Below are 17944 nucleotides of genomic sequence, written 5' to 3'. Positions count from 1 at the left end.
GCACTAGCACAGGCTGCCCAGAGGGGTTGTGGAGTCTCCTCTTTGGAGATGTTCAGAAGCCAACTGGACATGACACTGGGCACTCTGCTCTGGGTGTCCCTGCTGGAGCAGGGATTGGACCTGGTCACCTCTAGAGGTCTCTTCCAACTTCAGCCATCCTGTGATTCTAGGCAAACCATGTTTTGCAGTTCTGCAACTTTTGCAACCTTTCTGCACAAAACGAGGCACATGTATCTAGTTCTGTGTGAAATCACAAGTCCACGACCTCAAAATTTAGGTACCTGAGTTACTCCTTTGGGACTGGCTTCTGATTTCTCCTTTAAAGGGCAAATGAATGAGGAAGTAGGGAGAGATGTTCAGCTGGTCTCACTGCTTAGGGTAAACTAATATCTCAACTTCTGGCCATGTTGTTTCACTTCTTAAGATAGTATTCCATTTGAATGGTTTTGTTCAAATGCTTCCCTCCAGTTTGCTTTAGAGAGAAAAGGTATGAAAGTGTCTGCTGGGCAATCACAAAGTGTTGTGTTTTTTGTTGTAGTTGTTTTGGTTTGTTTTTAATCTGAAAACAAAAACCCTCATTAGATTCCAATTGCTGCCCATCAACTTGGAAAAGACTAAAAGTAATTATATTTGAGGATTAGAAAAATTAATTCTCAAGAGACAATGGGTCTTTCAGCTCTTTAATGCTGTTGATTGTGTTCCTCTGTTCTGTGTGCCATAAAATTAATAAAATTTAAATATTCCATAAAAGTGATCTGTGATGGATGAAGGTAAGGAACTCATCAGGTGGCTCAGTTTATCTATGATTTTTAGAGCATTAAAAATCTCCACAAGGAAAGTCTTAAATGCTTCCATCCATCTCACGTTATGTACATATCATCTCGATCAGGAAGACGTTCTCAGCAATAAAACTCCCCTATCTGGCTAGCTGTGAGCACACTGCCTTCAGAGGCCTTCTCTTTAATGGATGGCATGGAAAACTCTTCCAAGGCCAAAATACATGAAGAAGATTTATTAATCCTGTAGTCCCTGTCATTCACGATAATGTTTATAATCCATAAGCCTTACATCACATCTAACATCGCAAGTAACAAATGCATCTCCGGGAGATGAACAATAAATCCTGTGTGCACTCTGCTCCCAATTCCTCCATCTCTGCAAGGAAGCCCTGGAGTTGGTGCAGTTCCATTCAGCTACCCTGGTTTCTCCGTCTTCTTACACTGGTTGGGGCTGGCCCTGCCTTATCCTTCTTGGGCACCCTTCCTCCAAAACCATCAGTATTTGTCGCTGTATTTGCAGTCTGGGTAGCGGTAGGCAAAACGCGAATCGCAAGACCGCAGAGGCTTCAGGAGCTGTGCAAGCTTTGTCATTGCCTCATTGACATCCTGGTCGTCTGTGAGGCCCTCCGCACAGTGCTGTAGGAAGCTGTCTATTTTCTCCTGTACAGGTGGCAGGAATTTCCCCTTCAGGAGCTTAGGTAAAAGCTCTTGACAAACCATGACGAGGCTCTGCTTCTCTCTGATAGAATTACAGGACACAAATGCAGACTGGCATTCCACAGTCAAGCAGCTAAAGATATCTTTATACTCCTGCTGGCCATCAATCGGTTGGCTCCCTGTTAAAGATAATTAAAACAGTTTTTAGAAAGATGGGAGCAAATTGCTGCATAATCACGTATGTCTGTACCTCTGTATTAATATAGGGTTTGTTACTCTCTAAAGGATACTACTATCTTTCACCTCAAAGTCCACTGTGCAATCTGTGTACGGGCTTTTTTTCTACTGAAATACACATATTTTTCTGCATGAAAGAGCTACTGAACTGCCCTGCAGAGGAAATTGAGAGGTGTCTGTTGGGTCAAAGTGGTGCGGAAGAAATGAGAAGAACCAGAGCAATAACCTAGAACATGGAGTTCCTACAGAAACCACTACAGTCAAACCCATATTTTTTCCATGTTACCCAAAAATCATTAAATTGCAAAAACAGCTCATCTAGCTGGAGTCAGGACAACCATAATAGCTGTTGGGACAAGAAAAAAAAAAACGCTGAGTGGAAAATCCTCTGACAACTGTTTCTGAATATTTGTGATGCATTCAGCTGAATGTTTAAGTTGAACAAAGGTCTTCTGAAAAACTAAACACTCGAAATTGTTAATAATAATATTCTTTGGAATATTCTTTAGCTAGCTCTACTTCCAGTAGTAGACCAGTCTATCCCATGCAAAGGGAATGGCAATCATTCATTTTAAGCAAAATTGACAAAAGAGGGATTTTGTTGCCATTGTTTTAATACTATTACCAGTTACTGTGGTAAATACACCTTAAAAGACTCTGATTTGACTCAACGGTTTACTTGAAACAAATGAACCTATGAAGAATCTCTTTGCAAATGCTGACATTTGTGTGACAAACGTTTTACAAAAGAGAAGTGATGTAGTGAGTGCATAAGGGAGGGTGCTCAGTGCCATTCACACTGGATGCTGCTGCCCATTACAGAGGGGACAATGCAGGACTCAGACCCACATGGCACCCAGAGCATCCATCGGTCACCGCTCCACTGAAGGCATAAGCAAAATGCCTGCTGCTTTCCCCACTTGGAGCCAGGGTGGCAGGCACTGCCTTTTGCTGCTGGTAAATATCTCCTTGAACTTTTTATTGTTTAAGCTTAACAAGTGATGTTTGGTTATTAAAAAATAAATAAAATAAATCAGCAGAAGGGCTGGGTGTAACAGGTGAATGATTTGTTTTGCCCTGCCTTGCCAAGCCCTCCTACAACAGACGCAAGGGCCCAGAGCCTGCTGAGTACCTTCCTCCTTGTCGATGATGCCCAGTGTGCTGGCATCCCGGATGAACAGATGCCCATTGCTGAACACGCCGAAGGTGCCAGCGTCCACACGGGTGAAGTAGAAGAAATAGTTGAGGTCGTTGGTGCCCATGGAGCGGAGAACGGCGAGGAGCTGGAGGGCCAGGTCCGCTGCCACCTCAGGGGCTGCCCTGAAGAAGTCGCGCAGGGGCCGGGTGCTGGCACTGACAACCAGCCGCCCACAGGAGCCCAGGTACCGTGGGAAGGGCCACCCCTCCACGTCGGGGAAGATCTGTCGAGAGAGGGGACAGCAGCGCTGACACTTGGCCCTGCTCACCGTGCTCTTTGCCCATGAGCCCACCTTCCTCCCAGGTGACTTCAAATGCCCCAGCAGCAAGAGGAGGCACTGCTCCGTCCTACCTTTCTCTCTCCTTTTGGTAACTAAAAAAGAAGAATCTGATATTTCAAGATCTGTTCCATGAGGGAGACTAATTGGACAGTATAAGACAATAATAGATTTTAAATTAATGAAATCTTTAGGTGCAGAGGAGCTAATTTTAGGTTTCGTTGTGGGGATTTTGATGGATCCCTCACGAGAATGGCAGAGCTGAAGTCACAGCTTGAAGGTGAGGTGGGGCCAGAGCAGTTTTTGCTGTTTTCTAAGACCTGCATGGCCATTTTATAAGATGAGACTTTGCAGGCTCTCGGACAGAGGTGCTGGATATTTGCTGCACTGGAGACTTCTGAGTGGAGGTTACATCATCTCTGTTGTGCTGACAGTACGGTTACCCCAGGCTTTTATGTCCCAGGGTGGAAACCACTCGACTGCTCCACTGTGCATCATTCCCCCTCCCTGGGTAGAAGAGTACAGTGGCTTGAGGCAGGTGGAACAGGATGCCTCCATCTCTCCATCATATCTCAAAGAAGATATTTCTCAAGAAATAGCAGTGACAGCTAGAGGAGAGGTTGTGGTGAGGATAGTCCCTTGGAGACACTTAAAAGGGAAGAGAGGAGACAATGTGCCTTGAGGGGACAAGAGAAGCTCTCTTCCTTCAAACTCAGAGCTCAGTTGTATTTGGGATTCACCCAAACATCTCTGCAGAGCTACACTAGACTATGGAGCTAGCTACCAGAGGTGTGCAAACATTAGTAAGAGCCATAGCACGTTGACCCTAGGAAATCTGTGTTCTGTGAATCCACGTTCCACCACAATGCTGCATCTTGACCTGACATGCTAAAACACGATCTCTGGTGCTTTGGATTTTATAAACAGGCTGTGATTTTGAGTAATACATTATCAGTTGCAAACATGATACTGAAACATCGGAGATGCATAAAACATTGTCTTCCACATTGCACTACTGTAATAACCCATCTGTCTCTGATTTATTTCAGAGGTTGGGCATCTGTATCTCTTAGCAACTTCTCAGGCTGATGTAAGGAGCCTGCAGGAGGCTGCCTGGCTTCAGTCACCCAGCCCCATAGCAGAAACATGCACCATGAACGCTGGGGAGCTTGCAAAGGGCAGCAAGGATTGGGACACATCCCATGCTTTCAAGGGGCTGTGTAGGGTGATGTTTCTAGCCAGGGCAGATGGTACCTACCTGTAAGAGGATAGGGTGTGAATTCACTGACAGTGTGTACAGGAGGCGCAGCTTGTCCTGGTCAGTGAGGTGGTCCATGTAGATGCTGCCAGCATCCGGCACTTCAGCGTAGCGCCGTACAATCCGATCTAGGAGACGCTGGGATGGGCAGCGCAGCATGGGGCTGGACAGGCCCTGGTGATGGGGCAAAACACAAGAAGGCTGTTTATCTTCCAGCATGAGATACCACAGGTTTTGGAAATGGCACCCAGCCTCCATGGCATGGCCATAGCCTCCACCAACCCCATTTCCCTCCTTGCTGGGCTCTGCGCTCCCACCTCCAGCCCTGGCAGCACCACTGGACAATAGCCACCTCCACTTCACTCTGCCAGTGAGTCAGATCCCTCTTCAAACAATGTCTTCAGAGTGCTTCCCCATTTTCTTAGCCTACAGGCACCGTTCTTGGAAATACTCTTTGTTAAGATCAGTAAATATGCTTTAAAACTGTAAATAAACATTGTACATAGGTACGAGCACAGGATATATTATCTCTCTGATAAAATTATGCATTAGCTATCAGAAACAAATTTGAATATCCTGGGCATATTTTTTAGTAAATGCCAGCCATGAGTAAAGAAATGTTGGGCTAATGGCTTCAGCATCTCTGTATTTCAACTTTTAATTTGGGGCATTAATGTGTAGAATTGTAATAAGTGATCTATGGCTGGGATAAACGGCATATAAATTTATGCCTGTGTTGTAGAAAAAGACCTTTCTTTAAAGTCAGTGTTTAATTACCAAGGAGAGGTGGCATGGGGAGGGCTTCCAATAGCAGTGCAGAAATGCTGCCCTGCCTTTCCTCTGTTGGAGTCAGGCTTTTGTTAAGTCTTTTTCTTCCAAATAATCCAAGTGGCCAAATTTATCTTTTGGGTTTACTTTCTAATTTGATGGCTGTGAGATGTTCTTCAGAGGACAGGGCACTTGAGCTCACATTTACTGCCTGCCGTTCTTCATGCTGGGAGCAAAAATTTGACTCAGGATCTCCTCAAGACATGTGGTAGCTCTGAGGTACGTCTCTCACAGCCCTTTCTGCACGAGCTGTTCATTTGGCATAAAGCACCAGTTACCCAGTCATGACAAAGAACTGAGGAAATGAGGGAAGAAGGGGAGTGTCACTCTCCTGGTCAGAGGCAGAAAGGGGGAACAGGACCTCCCCTCTTCTTCCTCCCTGCTGTATTCATAGAATCACAGAATCACCAAGGTTGGAAAAGACCTCCAAGATCATCCAGTCCAACTATCCACCTATCACCAATAGTTCTGAATAAACCATGTTCCTCGGTACAACATCTAAACATTTCTTGAATACCTCCAGGGTTGGTGACTCTACCACTTCCCTGGGCAGCCCATTCCAGTGCCCGATCACTCTTTCAGAGAAGAAATTTTTCCTAACTTCCAGCCTGAATCTCCCCTGGTGCAACTTAAGTCCCTTGCTTCTTGTCCTATGGTTGTAACCTGGGAGAAGGGGCCGACTCCCACCTCACTACAGTTTCCCTTCAGGTGGTTGTAGAGAGTGATAAGGTCTCCCCTGAGCCTCCTCTTCTCCAGACTGAACAATCCCAGTTCCCTCAGCCACTCCCCATAAGACTTGTGCTCCAGACCCCTCACAGATTCACTGCCCTTTGCTGAACATGCTCCAGGGCCTCAATGTCTTTCTTGTAGTGAGGGGCACAAAACTGAACACAGTACATAAGGTGCGGCTTCACCAGAGCTGAGTAGAGAAGGACAATTACTTCCCTATTCCTGCTGGCAACACTATTTCTGATGGATGCCATTGTTCTTCTTGGCCACCTGGGCACACTGCTGGCTCATGTTCAGTGGACTGCTGACCAACACCCCCAGGTCTGTTTCCTCTACACAGTATTGCAGCCACTCTGCCCCAAGCCTGTAGCGTTGCCTAGGGTCGTTGTGGCCAAAGTGCAGGACCCAGCACTTGGTCTTGTTGAACTTCATCCCATTGGCCTCAGCCCACCTATCCAGCCTGTCCAGATCCCTCTGTAGGACCTTGCTACCCCCAGGCAGATCAGTGCTTCCTGCCAACTTGGTGTAACCTACAAACTTACTGAGGGTGCACTCAACGCCCTCATCCAGGTCATCAGTAAAGTTATTGAACAGGGCAGGCCCCAGTACCAACCCCTGGGGAACACCACTCGTGACCAGTTGCCAGATGGATTTAACTCCATTCACCACCACTCTCTGAGCCTGGCCATTCAGCCAGTTCTTTACCCAGCAAAGAGTATATATGTCTAAGCCACGGATAGTCAGCTTCTCTGGGAGAATACTGTGAGGCCCTGACCACTCCCTCTTTGGCCATCAGTTGCGTGGAGCAAGCCCTGAGTACATGGTTCAACCTGGCCAAAGCTACCTGAAAAACCCAACTCCAACTGGAGTGTTGATTTGCAGTTACCAAAGAACAACTGTTTTTTTTCCTCCATTTGTCAAAAATAATGCTCCACAATTCTATCAAGCTTTATCAAGGAAATACATTTTCCACTAATTATAAAAAAATAGAGCGGTGGGGGGAAAGGGATGATTATGGATTTTTGTCTCACAGCACTTGCAGACACGTTATGGCTGACTCTGTCACTTTCCCACTGGAGGAGAAGTTAGAAAAAATGAGAGGAACAGAGTCGTGTCAAATAGGAGAGATGGTGGAGAAAGTCTCTAGCAGCTCAGTGTGTACTCAAATATTTGCATCCAAAGTCAGAAAGCTTCTCTACCTCCAGGAGTCTGTAATGCAAAGCTGAGACTCTAAGCAACTATACAATAGGAACAGAAATTATGAGAATGCATAGAAGTTGTAATTAGGATTTTTCCAAGATCAGAGCCTTCCCATGTGAGCACGGATGTGGACATGTGCTACACAGTGATCATGATTGCTTCCATGGAACTGCTTCAGGGTTTTCACAACTAAAGCAGTGACCGACACCTGACTGCAGCTTGGTCATTTCCTCTCTCAGCTGGCACAGAGCTGGTGAGTGGGGTTTCAGCTTGGAGCCATGTAAGCACAGGGGAGTGCATGAAGAGCGCTCAGCCTTAGCTGCCAGCCCTAGCACCTCCCACTGAGCCAAGCAACATTCCAGATTCTCATCCGCTGGTGCTGCCACATATATATCAACCATTGGTGCAGCTTCCTACAGTTTAATGAAGCCCCTGGTCCACAAAAACTGGGTGGTGGGGCCTCTTGGATTTGGCAGTTACACAAATGTAGAAAGTTTGGCACTTGCATTAGTGTTTCAGCAGAGCAGGGCCCCTGCTTCCAGCAGAATGATGGAAAAGTACCTACAGCCATAGCTGTAAAACTGTCAGACAAAAACAGTCAATGGAAGAAAAATTTGAAGAATATATACTTGAAGACATAGAAGAAACTGATTTATCTCAGAATACCTCACGTCCTTTGCAGCGTCTTATCACCCTGGGGAATAAGACTTGACAGGCAGCCTGACATCTTGTTTGTGATTGATATGGAAAGCTTCTTATTTACTTTGATTGAATTCCTACATTTTTGTATCTGATAATGAGTACTTCCTACAATGCCTACCTACACTCAACCGTGATTTCTTTTCTCTACTGCATAACATGTGATCTATGTTAAATTCCCATATATGCATATGTATGCAGATCTCATGTTGATGCACCCAGAATCCATCGGACAGGACATAAAGGTGACCTCCATAAGACATATTTTCCTCACTTTGCTTTCTATTCAGCCAGTGTGACGGAGAGCAGCACAGTCCAGGAGCACTGCTCCCTGCTGCTCCATGCACTGATGCATGGATTCAGCTTCACCAAACCAAGCTTGGGATGGGACCCAGCAGGAAACTCCTGATGTAGGTGATGAAGCACATGCAGATCCTGGCCACTTGAAGCCAAGAGTTTTGTTCACTCCCAAAAAGAGAAACGGAGGCTGTCCAATGAAGCCATGGAACTCATCCCATTTGCAGAAACCACTGCTATTGCCCTTGCATGTTTTCCAAGGCTGTGCTTTGTAGCTAGGGTTATAACTTTCCCTGCAGGCAATCTATGCTGAAACCAGTCCACATTCTTCTTGTTCTTCTCCTCTAACGGGGTAAACCAACGATGTCATTTGCAGTAACAAGATTTTGGGCCAAGATGTAGGCAAAGCAGAGTACAGTGGTGCTTCTGCATGGGTTACAATAGCCAGGATGGGCAGCAGCACAGAGCCTGAGCTGAGCTCCACTCCCAGCAGGATTTTAGCAGTGAAGGCTTTGCTGCCTCTGATAACAATTTTCATTGTGATGGGTGAAATAATCAATGTGGCAGCTCTGCTGGTAGCTGGGGCAGACAGGGCAGGCAGTATAAAGTGGAAAAGCTTCACTTCATGGTCTGTCATCCTGATTCGAGGATGTGGAGGGTTGCTGTGATTCCCTGTTACAAAAGACAAAATTACTTTAGCCCAATTGCTTGTCTCAGTGTCAATACTGCAGTGTGGGGAGCGCAGGAACCCTTAGGATCATGAAACAGGGTGAGAATTGCATTGGGCATCAGCAGTGCACTCACTCACCTCCAAAAATGCCAGAAAAGTGGTGCTGCAGGAAAGAATTCACAGTGTCTTACTGTATCCCAAGAAGCCCCTTCTGATGGCTCGTACTAGCCTGCATTCTCTGAGGTGCTCCTGTGGCTGTGGGCAAGTTGGACCAAGTGGGACCGCTGTGCTCTTCTACATACGCTGAGGAAATTGGGATTATTCAGTTTGGAGAAGAGGAGGCTCAGGGGAGACCTTATCACTCTCTACAACCACCTGAAAGGAGGCTGTGGCGAGGTGGACATTGGCTTCTTCTCCCAGGAAGAGATAGGAAGAGAGATAACAGCTTCAAGTTGCAGCAGGGGAGGTTAAGGTTGGATATTAGGAACCATTTCTTCTCCGAAAGAGTGGTGAGGCAGTGGCACAGGCTGCACAGGGGGGTAGGGGAGTCACCGTCCCTGGAGGTGTTCAAGAACCGTGTGGATGTGGCACTGAGGGATGTGGTCAGTGGGCATGGTGGGGATGGGCTGGTGGTTGGACTAGGTGATCTTAAAGATCTTTTCTAACCTTCATGATTCTATGATTCTATTCTATAATTCTATAGTCCAGTCTACACACTGTTAAAACATATATTTACGGCCTGATGCCAATTCCCCCACTTGATTTACAGAGCCAAAGAACCATGAAGACAGGAGTGGCACTGTCCTGAGGCCAATGTGCACTGATTTGGGTCCTGCAGCCAGCTGGACTGCACTTAAAAGTCTGCTAGGATTGCTGATATGTTCCACAGAGCTCACCCTGGGCACATCCTCCTGGGCTGGCCCTGGGGCTCACTTCAAAGTTACTTTTGAAGTCAGAATCATAGAATCCTCAGAGGTGGAAGGGATCTTTAAAGTTCTTCTAGTCCAGCTCCCCTGCAATGAACAGGGACATGCACAGCTAGATCAGGTTGCTCAGGTCCTGATCCAGCCTTGCCTCAAAAGTCTCCAGGGACGGGGCATCCACCACATCTCAGGGCAACCTTTCTCTGTGCTTCACCACCCTCACTGTAAAAGACTTTTTCCTTATATCTAACCTAAATCTACCCTCTTTAATCTTGAAACCATTTCCCCTTGTTCTATCACAACAGACCCTACTAAATAATCTGTTCCCTTCTTTCCTGTAGCTCCCCTTTACATACTGAAAGGCCGCTATCAGGTCACCTCGCAGCCTTCTCTTCTCCAGGCTGAAGAGCCCCAGCTCTCTCAGCCTGTCCTCGTAGGAGAGGTGTTCTACCACTTGGATCATTTTTGTGGCCCTCCTCTGGACACACTCCAAAAGATCTATGTCTCTCCCGTACTGAGGTCTCTATATCTGGACACAGTACTCCAGTGATGCCTCAGCAGCACAGAGCAGAGGGGCAGGATCACCTCCCTCACCCTGCTGGCCACGCTTCTTTGGATGCAGCCCAGGACACACTTGGCTTTCTGGGCTGCAAGAACACATTGCTGGCTCATGTCCAGCTTGCCATCCACCAGTATCCCCAGGTCTTTTTCAGCAGGGCTGTGCTGAATTCTTTTAATCCCTCAGCTTGTACTGGTAGTGGATGTTGCTTCGACCCAGGTGCAAGACCCTGCATTTGGATTTGTTGAACCTCATGAGGTTCACCTCAACCCACTGCTCAAGCCTGTCTAGGTCCCTCTGGATGGCATCCCATCCCTTCAGTGTGTCACCTGCACCCCACAGCTTGGTGTCATCAGCAAACTTGCCAAGGATGCACTCAACCCCACTGTCAATGTCAGTGATGAGGATATTATAGAGTATTGGTCCCAGCACTGACCCCTGTGGGACACCACTCATCACTGCTCTCCATCCAGATATGGAGCCATTGACCACTGCTCTCTGGACTCAATCCTGAAGCCAGTTCTTTGTCCATTGAACATTCCACCCATCTAAACCATATCTTTCCAATTTGGAAAGAAGGATGTTGTGAGGTACTATGTCAAAGGCCTTACTGAAATCAGGTAGATGATATCAGTGGCTCTTCCCTTGTCCATTGATGCAGTTTACACCATCATAAAAGGCTACTTCACTGGTCAAACAGGATTTGCCCTTGGTGAAGCCATGCTGATTCTTCTGTATCACCTCCCTGTCTTCCATGTGCCTTAGCACAGCTTCCAGGAGGATCTGCTCCATTATCATAGAATGGAGAGCTTTCTCACCCTGAGGAAAGCTTCCTTAAAGATCTGCCAGCTCTGCTCTGCAGCCTTGCCCATGAGGACAGTTTCCCAGGGTGTTTTGTTGACTAACTCCCTGAAGAGCTGGAAGCTAGCTTTCCTAAAATGTAGTGTCCTAATTTTACATCTTTAGTCATGGCTGGGTAAGCTCAGTGTCCACCCTGCAAGGGGAATGTGAGTGCCCAGAGAATGTGGATATGAGCAAATCCAGGGCAGACTGGATGGAGCCACTTCTGCAGGACTGTGCAGCACTGTATATGCACGAGTGTGCATGTGCACATGTGTGTGGCTATGCGTGCATGTGCATGTACTCATGTGTGTGTGTGAGATCCAGCCAGCTCAGCTGGGGGCTCAGTTTCAGAAGATATGGATCCACGAAGTGGAAAATCTAAAGCAATGTGTCTGTAGCACATAGCAAAGCTGAGCAGTGTGGTGGCGTGCAGACTGGAGGAAGCAGTTGCCTTTTTAGGAAAAAAAAACCCAAGTCCCTTTCTCTTCCCTCTTTAGAGGGAGAATGATGCTCTCAGGATGAAAAAAAAGGGAGGAGAACTGGAATGATCCTTCCTCATCTCACAGGGTCCCATTCCAGAGCACACCCAGCCACTACCCTGTGCCAACAGTTATCATAATGCTATGCTGTTTTTTGAAAGGGGATGGGGGATGCGTGTACATTTGGGAAGGGTGATTTTGCTCTCAGGAGCCACTCATCCACTATTTTACAGAGTCACGGGATCACAAGGGTTGGAAGGGACCTCTGGGGATCACTGACTCCAACTCGCTGCTAAAGCAGGTTCCCTACAGCAGGTTGCACAGGCAAGTGTTCAGGCAGGTCCTAAATATCTCCAGAGAAGGAGACTCCACAAGCTCTGTTCCCATGCTCTCTCACTCTCACAGTAAAGAAATTTTTCCTCATACTTGTATGGAACCTCCTGTGCTCCAGTTTATGCCTGTCCCCCCTTGTCCTGTTGATGCATACCACTGAAAAGAGCCCAGGCACCATTGAAAAGAGCTCACCCTCTGCCTGCAGAAGAAGCTAGGAGCCCCGCTCTTGCCTTGCCTAAATAAGACCCTGAGGCCTGCAGCACAGGGCACTCTGGGCCTCCTCTTTATGCCCCAGGCAGGAACAGAGTCTGTGCTGGCTCCTGTGCATCCCCATGGGCTGCCCTGGTTTCATGGTGGAGCACTGACCTGCACCAGGTCGGGTGTGAGGCGCTTGGCCCGCAGCCACTTCTGGAAGCGGTGGGTGCGGCGCAGGGCCCGCTCTAGGCTGCACGTTTTGGTCTTCAGCAGGGAGGTGCAGATGCGCTGGTCAGCCCGGTCATGCTGGTACTTGGTGGTCAGGCGGGTGATGTCGACCATCCGCCAGCTCTGGGCATCGTCGGTGTAGTTGCCCAAGTAGCTGAGCAGGTAGCTGGGGGGCAGCTTTAAATGAGAAGAAAGCCAGGTGTCAAACCTGCCAAACCAAAACGAGAGCCCCACGGAGAGCGGGTTAACAGACCTCGCCAACGCCCACCGCGCCAGCGCGACCACCACTTTGCCCTCAGGCACCATGGGGCATTGCAGAAACCTCACAGGAGAGGTCTGGGGGATTTTGTGGGGAGTACTCATTAGCACCACTGGGGCACATCTTCCCAACCCATGGACGGGGCCCATGTGGGTTCAAGTGTGGTCTCACATACACTCATTGGGAAGAATGAGTGGAAATGCGCTTGGAGAAAATGACCACGTTCATTCCCCACTTATATCCATTGTTATGGGGGTGCCGTGAGGGGGAGAGATAAATGCCAAAATTTGGGCCACATAAAGAGTAAAAAAGAAGGGAAAAGGCTCAGGGTTTTGGTTAAAAGGGAATTTCTGACATTTTGAGATTTCCTAAGCTCCAAAGGGAAATTGGCCAAAAAAGGAATAATCAACACTTTAAAGTACTCTGCAGAGTAAAAACTCCTGAAAATAAATGTGTTTGGAATTATCAGAATGACCTTTCTCTTTGAGGTGGTGGCATGGTCATGGCACCAACCTTGCCAGAGTTCAAGAAGTGCCTAGACGATTGTCTCAGACATTTGGTCTGATTTTTGGGTAGTCCGGTGTGGAGCCTGGAGTTGGATTTGATAATGCTTATGGGTCCCTTCCAACCCAGGATATTCTATGATTCTATGATTTACTTGGTGTTGATTCATGATAGACAGATGTAATTTTTTTCATTAATCATAGAATCACAGAACGGTAGAATGGCTTGGGTAAAAAGAACCAGAAAGATCATCTAGTTCCACACCCCTGCCATGAGCAGGGTTGCCAACCACTAAATCAGGCACTAGATCAGATTGCCCAGGGTCCCATCCAATCTGACCTTGCACTAATGCTGAAATAAAGATTGTGTAAGATACTTTGTTTGAAGTTTTCAATGCCGCTGATAAATCCCTAGGAAAAAAAAAGTTTAATATCATGACTGAGCTACAAAGCCTTTTGTGGTGCTCAGCCAGCTTTCCTGGCCAGATCATTGCTCTGGGCAGCCACCTTCCTTCCACCCGTTGGGATGAGGCCAGAGGAAGAGGCTCAGGTGAGGGTGCCTGGCTGCCTGGTGCTGTCCCCATGACCAGGAACCCTCTTGCTCTAAGGGGGGATGTAGGATATGGAGTGGAAACCCAGTGCCAGGGTCATCATGTGCCCCTTACATGTCCAATAGGGTTTTAGCAGCCAGGATGCAAAACCTTCGCATACAGAAGTGTCTGGGGATCTTGGTGGGATAAGGAGGGGACACTTCGTGCCAGGCATATGGCACTCCTGTGGCTGTGAGCATTGTGCACCAAAATGCTCCCCCCCAGAGGGGAGTGTTCGGGCCAACCAGTTAAGTTAAGCTGTGATGATGTTTTTTTGGGCAGCCCAACAGCCCTGCCCGAGTGGTGCTTTCTGTAAGCTCATTGGCAAGATGTGAGAGCACAGCTGAATCCCAGCCTTCAGCATGGCCAGTGGCTGAACTGGCTGCCCCTGGGGTCTCCTAATTATACACTGCCAGAGCGAGTAAGAAGGCATTTCTTAATTTAATCTCACTATAAATTAAAGCTGATGATAGCTCAGAACTGAAACAGGAGAGGCAAGGGGTGCCCTTCAGGAGCAGCTAGCTGCCGGTAAATGAAAAGGCACTAATGAGGCCGAGGGTTGAAGCTAATTTTTCTTTTTGACTTCCAGTTGGGAACTCCACACTGAGAAATGTTGAGGGGGTTCATTAGCTTTCCTCCCCTCTAAATTTACCCTTCAAGGATCAGAGCGCGCAGCCTCCTTGTGCTCCCAAGTGCTGGTGGCTTCTCGTGCTGGGGGTGCTCTCGGACACAGAAATGGACCGGCTCCTTCTGCAGCCAGCAGCTGGCCCCATGCCGAGGTCAGGGCATTTTGGTCTTTGGGGCATTTTGCCCAATATGAAATCAGAGCTTCCCTATGATCTGAGTATCTGACCTAAAATGAACTCCCCCCTCCTCTTTTTTTTTTTTTTAATAATTTTTTTTGGCTGGTTGTGAGATTGGACCAAAGAGCAGAGAGTGAATGCTGTGCCTTGCTGTGATTTGTTTTGCGTCACGACCCCTCCCAGTGCCTAATCTGCAAGGCAGGCACAGCGTGCCAGGCACGTACAGGAAAGAGATGGCTACAGGCTGGGGCTTTCTTTCCTTCTCTCTCTCCCCCCCCCCCTTTTTTTTTTTTAAATTAAGCACAAACGTGCCTTGTGACTTGGCTCGTGCCCATCTCAGGGGAGCTCATGTGAGGCAGGCACCAGTGCAGAGCTGCCTCTCGCAGCCATCAGTGCCAGGATGCATGACGCAGCGCTGAGCCCAGATCTGGGCATGCAGCACTGGGAGAGCCATTTCCCCAGGGCTGCCGGGGGTCCCAGTTGGGGTCGCAGCCACTCTGTGCTTGGCATCGTTTCCAGGCAGCCCGATACTGGCCTGGCACACATGCTGGATGCCTATGAGATGCATCACCGTGTTGTGCCACAGCAGTAAGTCAGCCTCGTGCAGAGCCTCGTTGCTCAGAGCCAGATTGGGTTTAGAGAAGATGCTTGGTGAGATCTGCATGAAGAGCTGATTTGCCAGCTGTGGGGTTTGGATCAGCCCAAAACCGAAGAAGGGAGGAAATCAAACTTGCTTTTCATTCTCCCAGATGATACCGCTGTTTTGTTTCAGCCAAAATGGTTTTGCTTATCTTTAGAGTACTGCATATTTTAAACATTTATATTAAATAAGTTAAGTACTTAAAAAAAATTAAGAAAGGTTATATTTAAAAAAAAAAAACACCAAACATTCCAGCCTTTTCAAACTTTTCCAGTAGTTTTGGCCAAAACTAGTTACCAATGTTGACACAAAGCTGCAAAGAGAATCACAGAATGGTTTGGGTTGGAAGGGACCTCAAAGCCCACCCAGCCCCAACCCCTGCCGTGGGCAGGGCTGCCCCCCACCAGCTCAGGCTGCCCAGGGCCCCATCCAACCTGGCCTTGAGTGCCTCCAGGGATGGGGCACCACAGCTTCTCTGGGCAGCCTGTGCCAGCGCCTCACTGCCCTCTGGATAAAGCATTTCCCACTGACATCTAACCTAAGTCTCCCTTCTTTTAGTTTAAAATCGTTCCCCCTTGTCCTATCACTATCTGCCTGTGTAAAATGTTGATTTCCCTCCTGCTTATAAGCTCTCTTTAAGTTCTGGAAGGCCGCAATGAGCTCTCCCTGGAGCCCTCTCTTCTCCAGGCTGAACAAGCCCAGTTCCCTCAGCTTGTCTTCATAGGAGAGGTGCTCCAGCCACCTTTGTGAACACAGGAAAAGGTGCATAGGAGTGGATCAAGAAGTGCCTCTGAAATTCTCCACTTTTGCCCCAAATTCTGACTGCTTCAGAAATCAAGCATGGGGACACATTTCGTCCCTGCCTCTCTTGGTGCTCTGGACCTTACTGCACATGCTCACGTTGCCTGCAGCACGAGCCGGGGGTCAGGAAGCTAGGGCGCACTGGAGCAGGAGGGAGCAGGGGACACAGGGTGCTGGCACGGCCACCTCGTCCAGAGCCTCCTGGCTTTACTATGCTGCATTTCATGGAGTCACTCCAGATAAAAAGGGTGGTTTGCCCAACATCATACCGCTCATATTACAGCATCAAGAATACAATTTTGCTATAGTCATTCCTTCTCTCCCAGGTTTTTATATCCATAAAAGAAAGTGCATCCGGCTCTATAAAAGAACATTCGTCTGCCTCTATAAATCTCATCGGACCCAATAAACCCTTCCTCTGCCAAGCGCTGCCTTTTATTTTCTCCTCAAACATGCCAGTGACATTCTCCTCCTGCCAGCAGATGCGCTCTGCTTTGAGCCTCAGGTTGCTTGGAGCAGCCTGACTCAGGCAGTGGACATCCCTTCGATGGAGGCAATTCTGCACATACATGTTCTTGCAGCTGGTGCAAGGTGATACGTTTGCAGCTAACATAGCCCACTGGGAGAACGCAAAGTGAATCTCTTCTCACCTTTCTCAGCTGCTCATAGCACCATACTTCCAGTGACACTAAAACACACTGATTTCTCCCTCCCCTCCTCCATTCCCTGTCACTGTCCTGAGCTCTTTCAGAGACACCCTTGTGCGGAGAGCTGTGCCTTTCACTCCTGCTTTCAAATTACAGTTCAGGGCTGAGGTCTGATCAGGTCTGCGTGGCTATAAGAGAAAACAGAGGCAGAGCAGCAGCATACAGACATTAAATAAAATATGAGGTGCTGCAATGGCAGCCTGGTGATAAGTTATCTTTCCATTGGCTTCCAATAAAGTACTGGGAAATGCTAACAGGCAGCTTTCAAGTTATTATGCAGAAAACGATTGTGCTGAGTTTCTGACCTTATTTCTTCCTTAAAGAACTTCTTGCAAATGGACGTCCCAATGCAGGCGTTGCATTTATCAAGTCCCAGGAAAGTGCGGCCAAAGCTGTAGCTGGGTCTGACGTGGGGCGCAGACGGTGAAGCTGTTGCTGCTGCGGAAGGGTTAGAGCTCCGAGCCAAAACCAGGAGCAGCATCAACCAATCTGCAACTCTGGAGCAAAGGCAGCATATCCAGCGCCCCATCTACAATAGTGGAGAGCTCTGCCTGTTGCAAGTTGCCCCTCTGCAGGCTTCCAGTCCCTCTCCAGTGATCTCAGCCCAACGCAGTGAGCCCTGAAGCGCAACCAGATGAGGGACATGCGGCTGCAGCCCCCATCCTGCCAGCTGCTCCCTGGTTCTACCGGTGTGAGGTTTGGGTGGGAGAGATACAGTGCAGGGTGGGGAGAAGGAAACACATGGAGGATGCAGATAACTTGGGTTGCCGTGGTTACCTTTCCTCTCCTTGCAGCAGCTGCTTCGGCCCCACTGACCCTCCCATTGGCGGGCTGGGAAAACAAGGGAGAGAAGCGCTCATCCGCACTTTGCGCAGACAAACGGAGGATATCCTGCTGCTGGAGCAAAGGGCAAGTCCAGGACACTCGGTGATTGGGAAGGAATAATGGTGCAGCAGGAACACGTTTAATCAGAGTCCTGGCCCTTCACAGTGCTTCATTCCCGGAGACTCGCAGTGACACATGGACAGACTTCTTGGACGCTTGCTTGGCTCGGTTTGCCTTTCAGAGAAACACCAAAAACACTGACTGGTGGTGTTGTTTCTTGGAAATGGTGCTAAAACAGACAGCAGTGCCGTGCCTCCTGCTGTAGGATGTGGGGTAGCCTGAAGCTGTCTGAAACACGCAGCTCAGCTAACATGCCAGTGGCCAAGTCATGCCCCAAATGAGAGCTTTGCAGCAAGGCTTCTGAGTG

The 17944-nt window shown here is 48.2% G+C and overlaps 1 protein-coding gene across 1 annotated transcript; it reads right to left on the bottom strand.

Moving 5' to 3' along the window:
* C1HXorf36 (chromosome 1 CXorf36 homolog) lies at positions 667-17399 on the bottom strand. Its single transcript, XM_021407090.1, has 5 exons — positions 16998-17399; positions 12333-12597; positions 4407-4580; positions 2806-3094; positions 667-1615 (listed from the first exon to the last, which is right to left on the bottom strand). Exons 1-5 carry the CDS (start codon positions 17219-17221, stop codon positions 1275-1277), a joined length of 1293 nt encoding a protein of 430 aa, XP_021262765.1. The 5' UTR covers positions 17222-17399; the 3' UTR covers positions 667-1274.

This window comes from Numida meleagris, chromosome 1, assembly GCF_002078875.1.
Source record: "Numida meleagris isolate 19003 breed g44 Domestic line chromosome 1, NumMel1.0, whole genome shotgun sequence".
NCBI classification, from domain to species: domain Eukaryota; kingdom Metazoa; phylum Chordata; class Aves; order Galliformes; family Numididae; genus Numida; species Numida meleagris.
Note: the sequence above shows the minus strand (reverse complement) of the source record. Positions and strands in the feature narration are given on the sequence as shown.